Source organism: Anticarsia gemmatalis, chromosome 8 (assembly GCF_050436995.1).
Source record: "Anticarsia gemmatalis isolate Benzon Research Colony breed Stoneville strain chromosome 8, ilAntGemm2 primary, whole genome shotgun sequence".
Lineage (NCBI taxonomy): Eukaryota > Metazoa > Arthropoda > Insecta > Lepidoptera > Erebidae > Anticarsia > Anticarsia gemmatalis.
In genome coordinates, this window is record NC_134752.1 from 6,638,145 (window position 1) to 6,656,716 (window position 18,572).

General features: G+C 34.0%; 1 protein-coding gene across 3 annotated transcripts in view; it reads right to left on the reverse strand.

Moving 5' to 3' along the window:
* The window catches only part of yellow-e (L-dopachrome tautomerase yellow-e), a 39,236-nt gene that overhangs the window by 12,444 nt on the left and 8,220 nt on the right, over positions 1-18,572 (reverse strand). For all 3 annotated transcript variants that reach the window (XM_076117378.1, XM_076117377.1, XM_076117375.1), the window contains exons 2-3: positions 10,221-10,499; positions 4,666-4,863 (exon numbers count right to left, since the gene is read on the reverse strand). In XM_076117378.1, coding sequence (XP_075973493.1) covers positions 4,666-4,863; positions 10,221-10,490 — 468 coding nt within the window. In that variant the 5' untranslated portion in view covers positions 10,491-10,499. The remainder of the gene's footprint in view (positions 1-4,665; positions 4,864-10,220; positions 10,500-18,572) is intronic.

An 18,572-nucleotide genomic window follows, 5' to 3' on the forward strand; every position in this document is an offset into this window, starting at 1 on the left:
CACTTCAACCAGCTTTCACACACCTAGTTTTAACATTGCATCATCAGTCATAAAATAAAAACATATCTAAATGTATTCACAAAGAAATTCTAAGTTAAATCTATCTATCTATTTCAGTGCTACAGAATGTGGTTGTTACTGACTAATATATATAATCGATAGATGACAAATATATCACGAATCAAAAGTATTGTAAGGTCAACTAGTAGTCAAAACATGAGGATATATTAATAAGCTGTACCAACCGCAATTAGCGTGTCATTAATAACAGTACAGTTTAATAATGACAACAGCCGGATTTGAAGGATTTGCGAGTTCTGACGACCATCGGAAATGATTTCACTCGTCGATGGCTATTAGTGTATCCGTCTCATGAACTTCTTATGTTGTTTACATAAAGGATTTTCACAACACAAATTATTACAAGATTTTATAAGATTACTGTTTTCAAAACCACGATTTTTTTAGAAGGAACCTTAATAAAGAACTTCGAATTGCCTTCTTGTATAAACATTACTAAATGTCATCAAACATTGCGATACTTTAATGATATCTATTGCCAGGTAGCTTAAGCATATATGTATAAGAAGCTTTTTGCTATTGCCCTTTTAAGTAAAATTAATTCATAATATTTTGTTAATTGAAACATAATACCACGCCAATGCTTTTTACACGAATCAATTACATTAGCACGCCTGCAATTGACTAATTGAAACGTATTGCATTGAATAATACAAAAAAAGTGGTTGTAATCAATCAATTAATTACAATGTTAGCTCATCCGTTGAAGACCTACTGATTGGTAGGTTTACATGAACATATATATATATATTTATATATATATATATATATATAAATATATATATATATATTTTGTCACAGGGATGTGAGAGAAACATAAAATACGTAATTTTTCCTACATTTTGTGGAAAAGAAAGATCAATAAAGTAAACTAAGCATTCTATTAGCATACAATGGCTTAACCAAGAAGTTGCAAGCAACATAATGTATTTACGTGATGTTAATACGAATGAATTAAAGTTGAAAATGTCTAACGTCCGATTTCCATAATCATCTTTGATAGTTTATAAATGAGTAGTTTGTTCGTGCAACCCTGTATCAAGTATTGGTTTTTAATCCTTTTAAATGTAGTAATTATCAGGAAGCTTTGATTATCGTTTACGTTATTTTAAGCACTTTAACTAATACTACCGGGAAATCACGCACTAAGCGTTTGTTAATCTATTGAATTGCCCATCAAATACCTACTTAGCTAAACCGTTAATTGTGAAATAAACCTGATTTATTGTACTAGCAAATAACATGGGTTACGACAATTCGAAAGCAAGTGAAAAAAATCTATGAGACCCGATTTCGATTTGGTGTGGATTAGTATAACACGACATGGCAAGCAATTCGTCTGCTAATCAGATTCTTCTTAATATACATGTAATGAGTCATGTCATAAGTATAATTACCTATTTATACTTAACGCTAATTATTATACTTAACGCTTAACAGAACTAATTTGATCTAGTATTTAAGATCTAATAAAATTTATGTAACTCTACAATGTCTACATTTTAGTCAAGTCTATATTTAAACAAAGTTGACACAAATTGCGTACAATTGGGCAAAACAAACATAAAAAAAAAACGCAATAAAGACATACCGTAAAACGGGGTGAATAGAAACAATTTTCAACTTTGTCCTAAAAATTTGTTGCGAATAACTTGTTATTTTTATTGTCGGGTTATTCTATATCATGTCCGGCGCCATGAAGAAAGAGCTAAAACCATGTTTGTCGAAAAATATGGATAATTTTACGATATTTCCTTAAAAAAATGGTCAATTTCTATTCACCCAGCGATAGGGGTAAATCGAAACGACCAAAGGGGTGAATAGAAAAACTGTTAGGGCTGCCAAAGACGACTTATCCAACATGCTGAAAAGGGAGGTTGTGTGTTTCAAAATTGAAATAACCGTTGATAATTACACAAGCTGACCCGCACAACTTCGCTTGCGTCACATAAGAGAGAATGGGTCAAAATTGTCCCCGCTTTTGTAACATTTTTCACCCGTACTCTGCTCCTATATGTAGTAGCGTGATGATATATAGCCTATAACCTTCCTCGATAAATGGACTATCTAACACTGAAAGAATTTTTCAAATCGGACCAGTAGTTCCTGAGATTAGCGCGTTCAAACAAACAAACAAACACACTCTTCAGCTTTATAATATTAGTATAGAGTATAGATTATTTGTATAGATTCGTATAGATTAACTCAAAAAATAAAACAAGATAACATAACTAACTTTCATACTATATGCAGTAGTTTGCCGTTATAACTTTGATACAATGATAATTGTGAATTTCAGAACATTAATAACTATTAATTTTTCATTGTTTATGTTAATTTTGTTTACAGTTTTTGACAACCCTATTTATTAATCTCTATTGACCCCTCACTCGTTTCTATTCACCCCTTACGCGTTTCTATTCAACCCTGCTATGTTTCCATTCACCCCATACTGTAGTTCTATTCACCCTTCAAACGATTCTATTCACCCCGTTTATACAAAAAAATGACTATTTCTGTGATTTAAACATATTTTTTAGGTTTAAAAACGTTTTTTCAATTAACAATATTGTATCTTTATAGATTAATATACACCTAAAGAGATAAACACTTCAAACAACTCATTAGAAAAGAAATCCCACTTTAAATCCAAAGTTTTGAAGGTCGATATTAAGGCATTCGAGGACGGTTGTCTTTGAAGCATTTTTTTGGGTATAAATATCATTTTAAACATTTAAACAATTATGACACCGCAGAGAAGTAATATCGACGTGTAATCATTTCAAATTTGAACTAAATTCTTCAACGAGGAGTACTCAAATATTGGCCTTGAAAACTTTCCTGATTTTTTTTCTATTCACCCCGCGAATTCTATTCACCCCGTTTTACGGTACTTAGTTTGCATATAAGTCGTTTGTTTTAAACGCTCGCTTTATATCGACATTTCGTGGTTGCAACAGTTTAGTTTTCCGTTGATGACTAATCGAGATAAGTCTTTGCACGACATTGATTAGTTCCTGTTACGAATTGACTCCTAGATTGCACTATACGAAGAACAAATGGCTTTTAAATTCTCGGTACGTATACTTATTTTTTTTGTTTATGGTTTTTAGTTTATTGGGGTATTACCGGACGACGAAGTATAGCAATCATTTTGATGAGGATTTCAGGAGTATCATCTTTTTAGCCTGACACCAGTTGGCCCTAGTTCGTGGTCGGCATATATTTTTTTATTTCATTTTATAAGTAACGTAAGTAAAACTAGCGTGTAATATTTTTACTAATGAAGTTTTTAATAAATACATTTTTTTTTATCAGAATCCTAGAAAGCGTTACCGTAATAAGAAGATTGCTGCGATTGGAAAAACCTAACTTGTATTTATCCGGAAATACCCGACATCCGCAACAGTATTAATAAAATCATACGTGTATTTACGTTTCAATACGTTCTCCATTTATTTTAAGAAGTAATTAATAATAAGAGATTTTAATCGACATGAAAAACCACTTTTAAAAAGCTATTTATAATCAAACAATTCGAGGAAAATGTGCAATTAATATCTACATTCTACTTTGTATTTTTTCTTTTAACTGTTACCGTATATTATTATGTTTTATGATACATTCCAAACCTTGTAATATAACTATAAGAAAAACAAGCGGAGTTTCTCGAGACAGAATGTCGTCGGTATCCTGTGTCCGCAAGAAACAACCGACAATAAACAAACACCACTTCAAATAGGGAAAACATGCCAATAAAAAATATTCTAGATTTGATATCCAGGAACACGGAAATTACTAATTACTTACTCTACTTTACACTTTGGTAATAAATACCAATTAGCTAGACACTGACTGCTAATGCTACGCAATGGGTGACAGCAATATAATTTTAATATTTTTATTTTTAGGTATTGCTGAAATCGAATAATTGAATTATCGTAACGTAAGTCCAGTGAACTGTAGAGTATACATACTACATCAGGATCGTAGGATAATTTTGCATTTACACACAAAGTGCCTTTCAAATTTTGCGCAATTCAGCTTAAACACAAAGAGTATGCCTATCTATTAATCGCACGTTCTTGAGATTTGCCAGATGAATTTAAATGTGCATTTTAGGCTATTTTATGTAGAAAGTTAGACCAAAAAAAGATATATTGTACCAAGACGTGACATAGAATAAAAATAGTGTTTAAACTAGATTTTGGTACCTACTTTGAATTTAAGATCAACCGGAAGCAACAATAGAAATCGAAGCCTAATCACTATTATACAATCATCATACCCTCGTTAATAATACCGTCATCAACGTCATCTACTCACCTGTAGTACGACTCTCTACGGTCGGTACTGTCGAGTTTCGACATTTTGACATTTAAAATGTACGGCCAAAATTGTTCCAATGACGCCTGATAAAGGCGCTGAACCGACTGTCAAATAAAATTTCTCGATGACTAGCCTGTTGTCGGTAGCCGATAACAGTAGTTACTTGAGCTACTGCAAACGCTGAATTTACACCTGTTTTCCTCAATCAATCTGGTTTGCTCATTATCTGCTGATATAAAACTATCGTAAACTTACCAGACGGTCAGTAGCCATATCGAAGATAAGGATCTTCGGCGGGCACACTCGGCGGAAATCGTCGATACTGGTGACAACTCCGGCGTCCAACACCCAGAGTCTGTTGCACCTGTCCGCGCGGATTCTGTACACGGAGATAAGGCCGGTACAGTTGATGTCACCTCGGCCCGCAGTGTGCCATGACCAGTCGGGGTAGGCCTGCAGACAAAATATAAATTCATATTAGAATCGTGTTATAACCCTGGTAACTGAGTTGTGGAAGCAGTGGCTCCATGTAAAATACTGGTATTCAGCTTTATCCGAAGAGACTTCAAGCCGACTCCAAGTTAATTGGAAGAAAGGAAAGAAAGGCTATTCTGATATACTTATATGTAATTTTTAAATGGTCTAGGTTCTTCTAATTAAGTAAACTAATTCGATTCTTGAGTTCAGACTTCAGCTTTTGGTTAGGAAAAATGCTAACATTGAATAATCTCATGTTTTAAAATTGGATTTTTGAGGATGTACCTGTGGTGAATATAATAATGTTATATAATTAATATAATCTAAATGAATTCTTTTGTGATCTATGTAGAAATTACCTACTATTAACCAAAAGCCGACTGCTCATTAACGTAAGTAATACTAACTTAGCTTCAAATTACTCGTAGCGAAATAACACGGCTATTATTAAGCTTAACTATGGCGGCTAAATCTAATAGCCCTGTTTAGTAATATTTAGTAAAGCCACACTCAAACAAAACAAGACACGCGAATATTATATTCTATTATAATCCATAATAATATCAATTAGTATTCCTTTTGAGTAAAGCTATTGATTTAAAGCCTTTAAATGTCACTACCCATACTTGGAATTAGGATGTATTTGTGCATTGACATTGCACTTTTCCGATGCTGCATACAAATACGGAGGTAAACAAAGAATTCATAATATCATTGACATCATGTGCATTGTTCAATATTGCACAAGAATCTTTTTTTTATGAATAAAGTAAGATAACTTGAGAATACAAATAATCTTGATTGTTTGTTGAAAGGTGCTATTGTTATCGCCATGTTAGATTGCTCTACATTGATTGTTTGACAGATCGTGATGAACTTTGACAGCCAACTACCGATACTAACTGCTCACGTTATAAGTTATCCTAGGGCAATAGATTGCTTTATCACGGTAAATATTTTAAGGTATGTTAGAATCAATTCACGAAATTGTATCAGTTGATTCAATGTGTTTATAGCATATCCGCCAATGTAACTGTGGTAAAAGTTATTAATTGGTTGCTTAAACACGAATTATGTAAAGGTTCTTCCTTTCCGTGATTGTATGTAGTAAATAGCCTTGGTAGTATCTACCTAGGACCGTGGGAACTATGCCTAAAATGTTGTAAATAACTGTTTGCGTAGGCAGATAAACAGACTTACTGTCCAAAGAGACGGCATTCGGCACCTTTTGAAAAAAGAATGAGTGACGTCAAAAAAGTTTCGATTCATGCTCAAATAAAAATAATTGTACGAAAACTGACTGGCCGAATGCATCGTTTAGTGTAAACCGAGAAAAAAATAAGAAGAGAGAGATGACATTCGAATTTGTGCAGAATTCCTTTGGTGCAGTCAACCGTGATATAACCACAATGTAGGTAAATGCACTTTAGTAAATAAATTATGCTTAAGCGCAAGTACAAGTGCCTATATATAGGTGCAGGATCCAGTAGTATCGATTTCAGATTACGTAACACTGTACGTAGTTAGTGTCGCATTGGAAAGCTGCGTTTGTGCCTAAGTTTATTCACAGCAGCAACATCTTTATATAAGACTTAATATAATTCTAGTCGCACACTCGGTCTAGAGTTTGAAATTTTAAACAATGAGGGGAAGCTAGTTTCTATATTTCACTGATGTGTTGGAATATCATCAGTAGAATACAATACACAATAAGGTATGTAGTTAGAGACGTGAGTATCGCACATCTGAATGGCCACACTCGGCCTGGCTACTCCAAGGCCGGCGCCACAAGCGACCGCTGCCCTTCACGCTTTCCCGTGTCTTACGATCGTTGTACATGCTCATAGACTTCGTTATCTAATTCTGACACGGAACATTTATTAAAATTACTCGACTTTAAACCACATGTTTACCATTTACGATACGGTCGATAGATCATAAATGGAAAGATACACGTCCTTATTAGGTGATACAACATTTTTTCCTGACTCTAAAAATGTAATGTGCTCGAAGAAAAAAGTAGAGCCGTTTTTTCCTTCCTAGAAATCCTATTGAATGCCTACAAATTTATATTTAAACTTGTCGCAAGAAGTGAATGACAATGTAGATTATATTTTATTCCATCTCTGATGTAAACAGATGAAAAAAACAGCTTTAGGTCGACACAATAACATTGTGATAACTAGAATAGGCTGTTAAAATGTCATCTGCAACAATTTTCCTTGATGTATTCCAATTTTCGAGTAAGTATATGATTTTGATTGGATTACTACATACCACAATCAACCGACACTACTACAATGTTGTTTCTTATGGATTTTATACTCCAAAACTGGTTTCAGAAGCAGAACTACTCGATAATTCGCATACAAATGCACAAATTGAAAGTGTACATTTTCGGGTACCTATGCTATGAATGTTACGTTGTAGGAACACGCCTAGATTTTTTACCTATAATTATTTCGACAATCAAAAAATTCTCTCGACCTAATGGACAGCAATTTACAGCAAATCGACTAGGCTTAAGGCTACCTATAAAGACTCAATTAGATCGAGCTATTCTAACTATTAAAAATTCTAGTTTGCGTCATTCTGTTACAATTGATCTGACATATTGATGCCAAATAGATTGACAAAACTGTGGCAATCATTGAGTCATTGACAAAATATTCAAAATAGTGTAGAAACAATACTATTCTTATTAAGATATCATGCGAAAACATTACATAAAACGTTGACAGTTTGAGTGGCAATCTACACAATAAACTAATTGGATCAGTAAGACTTGTTGCACAAATAACCGGTCTGACTGAACTATGAACTCTTAGATTATAAATGAGACCAGACTCTACAGATATTGCATTTGTTTAACCAGTACACCTTCAAATATTTGCAACAGGTCCTGGGGCTACAGTTACACAAAAGTAAATCATACTTGGCGTTTGATTTAGTAACTTGAAATACGACCTTAATCTATCCAATAAATAAAATAAAATATCGATAGGTGAACTACTTCCAAATATAGATAGAATTGACTAATTACTTAAATCTAAAAAAGCTGTTGATGCAATTTTATTCATTACTGTCTTACATTAATATGATATCAGAAAAATAATTATTTGAACAGGCTTGGATATGTATTCGCTATTATCACCAGCTTGATGCTGCTTGTACCATAACCGCAAGTCATTTAAGGAAACCTAAATGAAACTAAGTGGGTCAGCTAGCAGAACCTATTGAATGTATTTATACAACCGCTTTGTAAGGCGACACAAGCTCTGTAAACTAGTTGCACAACTCAAAGGTTGATATCCCAATATTGCAACTTGTTTGTGCATTTTCCAAACATCAAGTTTTTATGCGTAGAACAGCACAGATTCCGGGCCCAACTACTCTTAGACATTAAGACAGATATGTTTTTAATTATGACTGCCTGACATTCCGCATAAAAATTAATGCCAAGTTCTCAGGCACAGCACGGCACCATACATTACAAGTGACACGAGTCACGACGAACATAATCTTAGATCTAGTTTATCTAGACTCGTATTAATTTTAACACTAACTATATAAGCGCAAAATGTGTGTCCAAACTTACAAAGAGTTATTGCAGTGTTTATGCAAATGTACAACTCATTTACATAAATTTAAAAAACAAATTCATTGTTTATTGAGGTCATCAGTGCGAACAATTGTAGCAAAGTGAGCTTAGAATTATATAAATTCCAAATAAAACGTGTTAATTTATTTAAAATAATTAGGCACCCTGTAGTGTTTTGACCTTATAAATCTAGAATTATTGTGTGCTAGTAGGCAGGTCTGTGATAATATTATGCTTATGAAAACGACTTTTGAAATAGCTAGCGCCACAATAATCCACCTATTCTATACAACCTGAATACATAATTATTAGGTATTAATGCAACGATCTAGATAACTTCTATACTGTGTGTGAAAAACACATTTAACTTAGTATTTAACAAAACAAACGAATCGTAAATCGTTCTTCTAAAGTAATAAATAGTAAGGTGTAATTGAATGCAATCTAGCACTTAATATGTTTTGTATGGAACACGCTAACTAGAATACTACTATAACGTGTTTTATAATATAGCTTTTGTACAACTGCATTGAGTAAATGGTTTTAATCTGTCTCTGTCTAGTATCTAGATAATAGACTTGCAACAAATTACTGTTAGTTTTTTCGTTAGTGGCAGTGTTATAATAGAGAATATGCCTGCGACAAAGCTTCATAATGATTGACAATAGCTTTGATCATTTATTATCCTTGATCTTTGGGGTAAGTAACTATACTAGTATACGTATTTCTATAAACAAGATGCTCAATGTGTTCAGATTCTAAAACGATCTCAGTCAAAGTTAATTTTTTTTAAGTTCGGCTTAAAAAATGGACTAATGTTGCTCCCTCGTAACGGAAGGAGCCGAGGGACAGTAATTTTGTAAGTTACAATTTGGTCTGATGAGTCACAAACTGTAAAACCTTTCACATATGTCAGGCTTTCGTGATCCGTGACATAGGTATTACTCGCTGGTCAATGAATATGTCTGTGTTCAAAATTAAACGACCTCATAGCGACCCACGCTTGGACATATCACGATTCACGACACGCCATTTCATGAAGTTAACCAGACATAATGATAATGTCTACATTAAAATAATAAACTGCAGTTTAAGGAGCAATTAAGAGCGTTTAAGGTATTTGTAACCATGTTTTAACATAATGGCTGAACGGTTCAATTCAAGTTTTAGGATTAAGTTTCAATTAAGTTTCAAGTTTGCCGTCATAGCAATTTACCTAACTGATGGTTAAATGATAATTTTCTAGCAAGCTTGATAAAATTGATCAGATTTACTTAACATGCTTTACTTTGCCAAATATATAGTTAATCCAATTTTATATCGGTATTAAATAGCTTACTCTACTTGAAAATATCAATGAGAAGATGTATGCTGCGTATTCTTTTTATATAAAACCCTCGAAGTGTTTTGTTTCTAACATTTTAATAGATATTAATTGTAATAAATCGTTTGGACCTCATAAACTAAACATTTGAACAATCGGCACCAGCGTGATATGTCACGAATACTATTTCAATGAAGGTCGAGGTAAGTCAATTTTGCTCTAGACGTAAATGCATGTCTATTACAATCATTGAACCTTCAATCGTTATTTGATTTTTATAGGAAAGTATGTTACATATGTATTTTATGTCATACGAAATTAATATTAAAAGTGTATCGACTTTATAATTGGAGTGAGAGCACGGGTGCTGTGATGTAAGTAATAAATGAAAGTTGTAATTCATCTTACCTGAAGAACGGGACTGACGCCGGCGGGCAGGCTGCGAGGAATCCACGCCAAAGTAGCTGGCACTCCGGCCCTTAGCCGAGGAATACCCAGGTATAATCTGTCCCAGCCTATTTCAAGACCAGTAGCGACGGTGTTCTCCGGTTGGAACTTTTCTAAGAGCACTGGATCCGGAGGAAAGTCAAATTGCATCAGACTCCATTGGTTCACTACTTCGAGAGTGGCGCTCGCTGCGGCTGCAAGAGCCAACAGCATAACTATCTGCGTCTTCATATTAAATGCCTGCAAAAATATCAATGTGTTATGGCTGGCTGTAAATGTACGCGCCAAAATATGTGCAGTGTTGACTCTAAACCAGTGGTTCCCAACCGGTGGTTCGCGGACCACCAGTCAAAATGTGGTCCGCGAATGACTTTATAATTAAAAATTTTCAGGACGATTAATACACTTTATCTTTGATATACTAACATAGTGGTCCCTGCTAACAAGAATAATATAAAAGTGGTCCCGGACTAAGGAAAGGTTGGGAACCCCGCTCTAAACCAATTACTGACTAGTATTGCATTATTTTGGTTAAATTAAATGTGTATTTCCGTATTACATTGTACAACGCTATTCAGTTTTAACGGTGCTGATAAAATCATAATCAAGTTAGTTTTTACCTGACATTATTATGCTTACTCAACGTTAAAATTATTCGTTTTAGAATAAATGAATGAATGCTTATATTATCGCAGTGTTTTTTCTATATATCGCAGGCGTTAATTAATTCGCAATGATGCCACATTAGTAGATCGTATGTGAGCTATCAGTGGCATGTAGCCTGATTTATTACTTTACGTGCAAACTACGAGTAGTTTGCATGACTGACCAACACACTGGCTGTAATTGCCACGTATAATTGTTATGTTAACTAGTCTGATACTAGGGCAATAGCATCGTATTGTCTAATATGCGTATTGCACCTCAGTACTCAGTAGTAGACTAGTGCCTCATTAGTTAGTCTTTGCAAGGGCGGTGCTGAAACTTACTAATTGGTACTTCCTTCATAAACGGTATTGGAAATTAGGCAAGAATTTGGGCGTAGTCATCACTAATATACTAGTTTCCGAAAAAAATGTAAATCCTGTATTTTAATACGCGAATAATTACAGTTCAACTAAATGTTCTATTTAAATTAGTTTTTTGCGATTATATCTCCATATTTGGGTTTACTTAGACGTAAAACAAAAAACGAATCCACGATAATGACCTAGTGAGGCTCACGAACGACTTTTACTTTTGGTTCAAGGACGCTTCCGCCAACATAACGAGATCATTATGACGCTGGAGCCGCGCGTCATAATACACATAACACCTTCACTATTGCATGGAGAAAATAAAACATCATCTGATAAAACGCTTTATGAAAGAGAACTAAACTAGAGCAAAATTTCGTAGGGTTTTATTGTATTTGTTCGAGCGTTTTATACGTGATTTCATTAACGTTCTATCCACGAAGCTCTTATATCTATACATAAATATTTCAGGTAGGCAGGGTTGTAACTTTTATCCCATAATTCAAATAAATTTTAACATTTATCTACGCCAGGCTGAGCGGATTAAACTACGATTTCCAACGGAACCTCTAAGAATATCCATCCTATCCTAATACTTCTAAGTTTTGTAGTAACAGCCATAACTAAAGTTAGCGTTTCATAATGTAAAGTCAAAGGTTAATAGGACCCAGTTTAGCACTAGTTGTCCTTTGATACAAATGTTTTTGTCGTTACAAAAAAGCGTTGGCATGGAATGCTTTTAAATGTTTAAATTACTGGAACTAAATGTTTAACTGCACAATTTTACACCTACATGCATAAACTACTTATAAGTACAGTCGCTGACAGTCAGAAACAAATGTCGCTGAAAATATTCTATCTTTTGAAGCTTGACATTCTGAAACATGCACAGTATTCCACCGAAAAAATATTTGACATTGGATAAAATGTTCAATTTCCACTAATACCACCCTGATTAAAAACATTTGTAACAAAGAGGTTTTGAATATTATAAAGATGTAAAGCGACTTTTGTAGCTGACTGTTCCTTATTACATATGTATAACTGGCAAGTCTTAGTCGACACTCGATATAAATAATACCATCCGTGTTATGTAATGTTGTGTACAAGTCATTCATCAGATTTTACGATTGCTCTAGTAAACTTTAAATTAATCTTCAATTAATGATTTATTTGTTGCACAAGTTGAACTCGTTGATCAACTACTTACTCATGTTATAGAGTCACACACTCGTAAGTTATTTTTGTCGAGTGTACAAGGTAATTTAATAGTATTCACTTAGACCGGTCGTGCAATAAAACTTAGAATTGAATTATGATCGGGTTTATAATCTGCTAAACTTAAATCACGCTTGGAATAACATTTTTGCTGACAGAAAGACACCGTTGATCAATTGCTTGGCTTGTTTCCATCACGATTGTGTCTAGATCCGTTTAAGCTTTGCCGTTCTAAGTTCTGAAGTCTAATCTTTTAATAACCAATTTCTTATCGCGAGATACAGTCTTGATCTAGACTTATTGAATTACTTTCAATAAATATTATTTGTTTCAACGACTTGATTCTGACCTTCGCAATCAATAATGCTAGATTATGTCCTTAAGGCTTAAGTCATTTTACAGGCTTGCGACAGACATTTGAAAGTATTGACTGAACGAAAACTATTCAAGGCATTCACTACAAGAGTATATAGAATGTATATGTATAAACGTACTATGCTATAGGGCTATCCCAGCGCACGTCTTCGCGGAAGTGGTTGGACACACGTCAGGATTTTTAGTGGGCTCCACGGTGGACCACATGCCCCGTTTACGCAGTCCCAGCGCGGTGGGAATCTAGCCGGTGGGTCTAAGTTTACAGCAACCCCCAAATGATAAAAATGGGTAATTTTTCAATGGCAATCAAGTAGTGTGGTGGTCAACGCCAACACTACCTCGCCTATAAAATTCCTCGCATTTTCCACTTCGTTACGGATGATCGAAATCGTGACCTATTGTCCAGTGTACCTTGTTGTTAAGTTACAATGGCATATTTGGTTTAATACTAAAATTGCGTGCGATTACCCTGTCAGCGAGTCACTCAGAATGTCAAGATTTGAATGAATGCGCTATTCTTGTTGAAATAATGATTTCTTACATTGTCGACGGCTTATTATGTTACAAAGACTTGCACTTTTGTTACTGAGTGAGACATTATTTGCAAAATATCTTCATTTTCTCGTTTTGAAAATGTGTTTTGCCTTGCAGCTATCGTCGTAGAAATATTTCAAAAATATGCCTTTAGATACATTTAAGTTTTAGCTGCGTTTTTTTACTGTTTAATTAAGTATTAATATATATTAACACTTCTTGTTTCAAAGAGCATAAATACAAAACACGGAAACAATTTATGTTTCCACTCAAACTCTGTTACTATGCCTAGTGCCTACGTTACCTAATATTACACATTGCTTCACAATTGTTAGAGCAGCATTAAATAATACACAGATCAATTGCAAAGTCATGCAATGAAATATATATGGTACAATTAATTCGTCGGAGAAAATGCAGTTCCTCATTGGATATTAAATGAATAATAGACAGTGCGTGATATGATTTAAATCAGTTTAGTTACACGAGCCGGATTTATTCTAATATGTTCAAGCTGTACAAGGTTAGCGCTCTCGAATTACGGAGGGAAGTAACTGTGATATGAACAAAAAAACTGTCCAATCCTTTCCCAGACAGGAAGGACATTACTTATTAATATGAATTATATTGATCGACTTTTCAAATGTATCTTATGCATAACTTTATTTATTTGTCATGGTAATTAGCATGTTTTTTTTATTATAGCGTTTACTCAGCTGATTTGGTGCCAGTAACGTACGAATTACTGACTTCAGATGTTGTTTTTTTCTTTTATTGTATATCCATATTCACTTTATGGCAAGTACTCGTAAGGCTTAGATTTCGGATCAAAACAGGCTCAAAGTCTGTGGTCTCCAATGTGTGTCGTGGCATTTATTCTATAAAAGAAATTTAGCGCTTATCAACTAGGTACCTATACGATTTCCGACAGTAGCTGTCAGTTGTCAAGCAACTATAAACTTTTTGCTCAATTTTATAAGTCAATTTAATGAATAGGTAGTTACATATAGTATTTTTGTTTGCACAATAGATTTTTCTTGACTTGACTTTCATGGCATTCTTTGACTTTCATGGCCTAGCGGACATATAATAACGGAGAGCAATGCAAAAAAATAATCTAATCTAATCTTATCAAAATATGCCAAGCTGTCATAGACTAGTTGAAGAGCATAATTAAAAAGAAATAAATATTCTTGCCTAATTATTATATTCTAATTACTTTTATGAAATGGTCTAGCGCATTTTCTGTACCTGATAGCCTTGTATCAATTTAGACTAATAATTCAACATTACGTAAGAATGAAAAGTGCCTATTCATTCTAGCAATATTCAAGTAACCGAAGGCAAGGCAGCCTAGGCAAATTAGCCTGATTGTACGCCTTCAAGGAATAATGAACATTAAAATGGCCCCGGTACCGTGGAAAAAAAAGTTCATATAAACTATTGTTAGCTCCAATTTTAAAATTAATATTTTTTTCGTAAAACCTTTAAAAATTTCTTTTCGACCAGTGTTTTAACAAGTCATTTACTTGCTAAATTTTAGACCAGTTAAATGATTTATTTTCGTTTAGATTAGAATGATTTAAACGAAGTGTCATGTCGTACAGGATCAATACCCTAATTGTATTGTAACTATTGAACGCTTCAATCAAGGTTAAATAAAAAATATAGAATTTGGCCTCTAACTCGAATGGAATGTTTCCGCACTAACTATATCCTCAATAGGTTTAACTTTTCTAGCATAACAGAAACAAAATTAATTGTTATGGATATTCAAAATAGAAGGTTGCACACCTACTAATAAATATATTTAAAACAACAATAACCTTCATTGCAATTTTCCTTTCCGTCTTGTTTTCATATCGATTATCTGAGTGATACTTTAGATTTTTCTTTAACCCATAACTGTCCCACTGCAGGGCAAGGGTCTCCTCCCAAACGAGGGGGAGGGGTCAGGCCTTGAGTCCACCACGCTGGCCAATTGCGGTTTGGTGACCAGGTTCTTTGAAATAACTCTTTACAACACGTGTGTAGTCCGTGAGTAGTATCCGTGAATAAAGTTAATTTGATTGACATATTCAGTAAAGCAATACTTAAATCTTCATAACTACTTTTGTCTAAAAAGTTCGATTTCTAAAAAGAACAATATTACTTATAGCAGAACTAGATCGAGTTTATACAAAATCATTCTTCATTTCGGAAAAAAAATGTAGAGCTACCGGAAAATATGTTTGCATAACAAGCGTACATACCGGTAAGTACTACATTCCTATATAATACATTACGGCAATAAACTAGGATGTCTGTTTATAATTACGAACTGTTCTACTAATAATTAATAATAAGATAACCCTAAACGCGCCATGTTTGATAATATTTGATGCAGGAAACGGCAGCTATTTAAATTAGTTACGATCTGTGTTGGTTAAACACGCGTCAATATCATACTGTAGCCTAGATATTTAGTAGCCAAGAATTAATATTAATGTAGAATTAACACTCAATCGAAAACAATTTTCGTATCTAAACATCTATTGATTAACCGTGTAATCAAGTTATAGTATATATGTATATAGTAACCAGTGATCCATAGTCATTTATCCCCATGTAAGCGCGGAGGCGTTTTCTTTGATTTCCATAAGACACAAGAACACAACCTGCTACGAATATTAAGCACAAAATATATCGTAAACATAACATCTAAAATTGACTTTACCATCAATGCAGAACGCGAAATATGCATTTAAATAAATCGTATCATCACTGTTTTGTCGAGCTCCAAATTTTGCGAAAAAAATATTAATTTTACTACACATATAATCGTTTCCTATGAACATGTATGTAAATAATGTATTAATTAACTGTATCAAGGCTGCAAAGCTTGTGATTACACCGTATTATTGCAGCTGATAGTCCGGCGGGGATAACAGCGTGAACGAGGCCGGTATGTAAGTGAAACCGGACTTAATGTGAAAATGCCTTCACTATGCAAACTTATAATGCTTAACCAAAACATTTTTGCGACGCGATGGAAGAAATTTAGGTAGGCGTTACATAAAGGTTATTTAATCCTTTGATTTTATTCAAATTACGTAAAATGTTATCAAGGTAATGGAGTAATATGATGAAAGAGGGAATCCTTTTACAACGACGTTTGAGAATATCATAGAGACTCGTCTATATTGAGACCGTCGGGTATTCGATACATTTCCTTTGAGATTGACCCACTTTGATGCTAAATAGCCCACTCTATTACTCGATGCTTTCATTTCTAAATTAGCCAGTAAGTGGCTAGCCTTGATTGCAAAATCCTTCAATAGCCAAAATAAGAAAACATAGGACGACATTGGCATCCTTTTACCTAAGGCTCTACTATCAATGTACATATATTTGAACCATCATATTACGTGTGTACGTATTTAAAGGTAAAACGCTACTATCTGTTGTACACACTTCTAATAAATTTGAAATAGATTAAAATAAGAAATAAAGTGTTATCCAATAGTAGGACAAGAAATAACCAAGTAAGAGCAAGAAATACTTTTTTAAGAAAATCACTTCAACAAATTCCTTGAGCAGGACTTTTGTAAACTTTTAACAAGGAACAACGAAGTTCAATCTACTCGAAACTAGTTGGTAATCTATACTTATAATAAATCTGTAGAGAGGTCAATTCTGTACATTGAATATATTTAAAAAAAAACCAATGGGGGATGTTTAGTAACGGATACTGATACCGAATCTGCAATTTATAATTTTCTTTTCTGTCTGTCTGTCTGTCTGTCCTCCGTCTGTATGTGACGCTATCACGTAAAAACTACCGGATAGAATGCACTGAAATTTGGTATATGCATAGATTAAGTAGTGGAGCATGTTCTAGGATACTTTTTATAGCATAAAATTTCAAAAAAAATTAGAAAATTTAAAAATATACGTAGAAATCGTTTGAACCTGCGTTTCCCTATAGAGACCATAGATGGCGTTACAATCCATTTCACAACATTCGCATAAAGTTAACGCGGCGCCTGCCGTATCGATACCTGTTGTTAGCACCAACCAATAGATGGCGTTATAGCTCGCAACAAAGCATGTTTTTTCTAATTAATTTGTTTTGATGGCTTTATTGTAAAAAAAATACCTTTGAAACATGCTATACATTTATAAGATTTTTAAACATAAATGTTGTATGATATATTACACAAAAATGTTGGTTTACGTGGGTCCGGTGCGGTCGGGATATCCTAGATGGCAATCGAGTAATTTCGTTTGTTGTCGTTGTTCGCCGCAACTAACAGATGGCGTTGTTGTTCGAAACACATAACCAAATTAATTGGTTGCATTAAGGAAATAAATTGGATAGCTATGAAACAGACTACGTGGTAGGTAAGTTTTAAAAAATAAACAACGGATGATATATAAAAAATAATTACGGGTTACGCGGTTTCGGACGTATCATCGCAAGTAAACATTATTACGCGTGTGAAGAGCTCCGGCGCAGATAGGTCTGTCTGTACCTATTATAATATTCTGAATCCAGACGGGTAAGCAATGGTCAGTCTATAATAAGGTATTATATTTTACACTGTAAACTGGTACGGATACAGACGAGAGCGGAAAAGAAGGGAACCACAGGAAATCAGGCCTGCCTGAGCCTGTGTCACATTGTGTGCCCTTCGGGTCCCTTTCGTAAATAACCATTAGATGACAAAAGAGTTGTTAGCATTTTTAGGTGTATCGAGTGCTTCGCAATTCGCGTGCTCAAACGAATAAGCAACAGTACGAAATTCACGCGAGCGGAGCCGCACGGGTCAGCTAGTTTTTAATAAAACTCGAAAGAAGGTAAGTATTTAATCGAAGAATAATTATGCAATAATATATTTACTGCGACTCTACTATACAAGAAACTTAGACTTATTTTTCGTTTTTAAAACCATTGTAGCATTTTCAAAAATTAAGCAATATAAACTTCGTTTCCCTTGCCTTCGGTTACCTGACATTGACCACCAAAACGTGCAAGTCAAAAAACCAGTAGCTTCAGCAAATAAAAAAATATTTAAGCTTACCTAAGGCTTAACGTCGTTCACCCTGTGTGACTGGTTGCGAAATACACAATAATATTAGCTTCATATTATAACCTATTCTGAGTTTTATATATTCTAATAAAAAAATA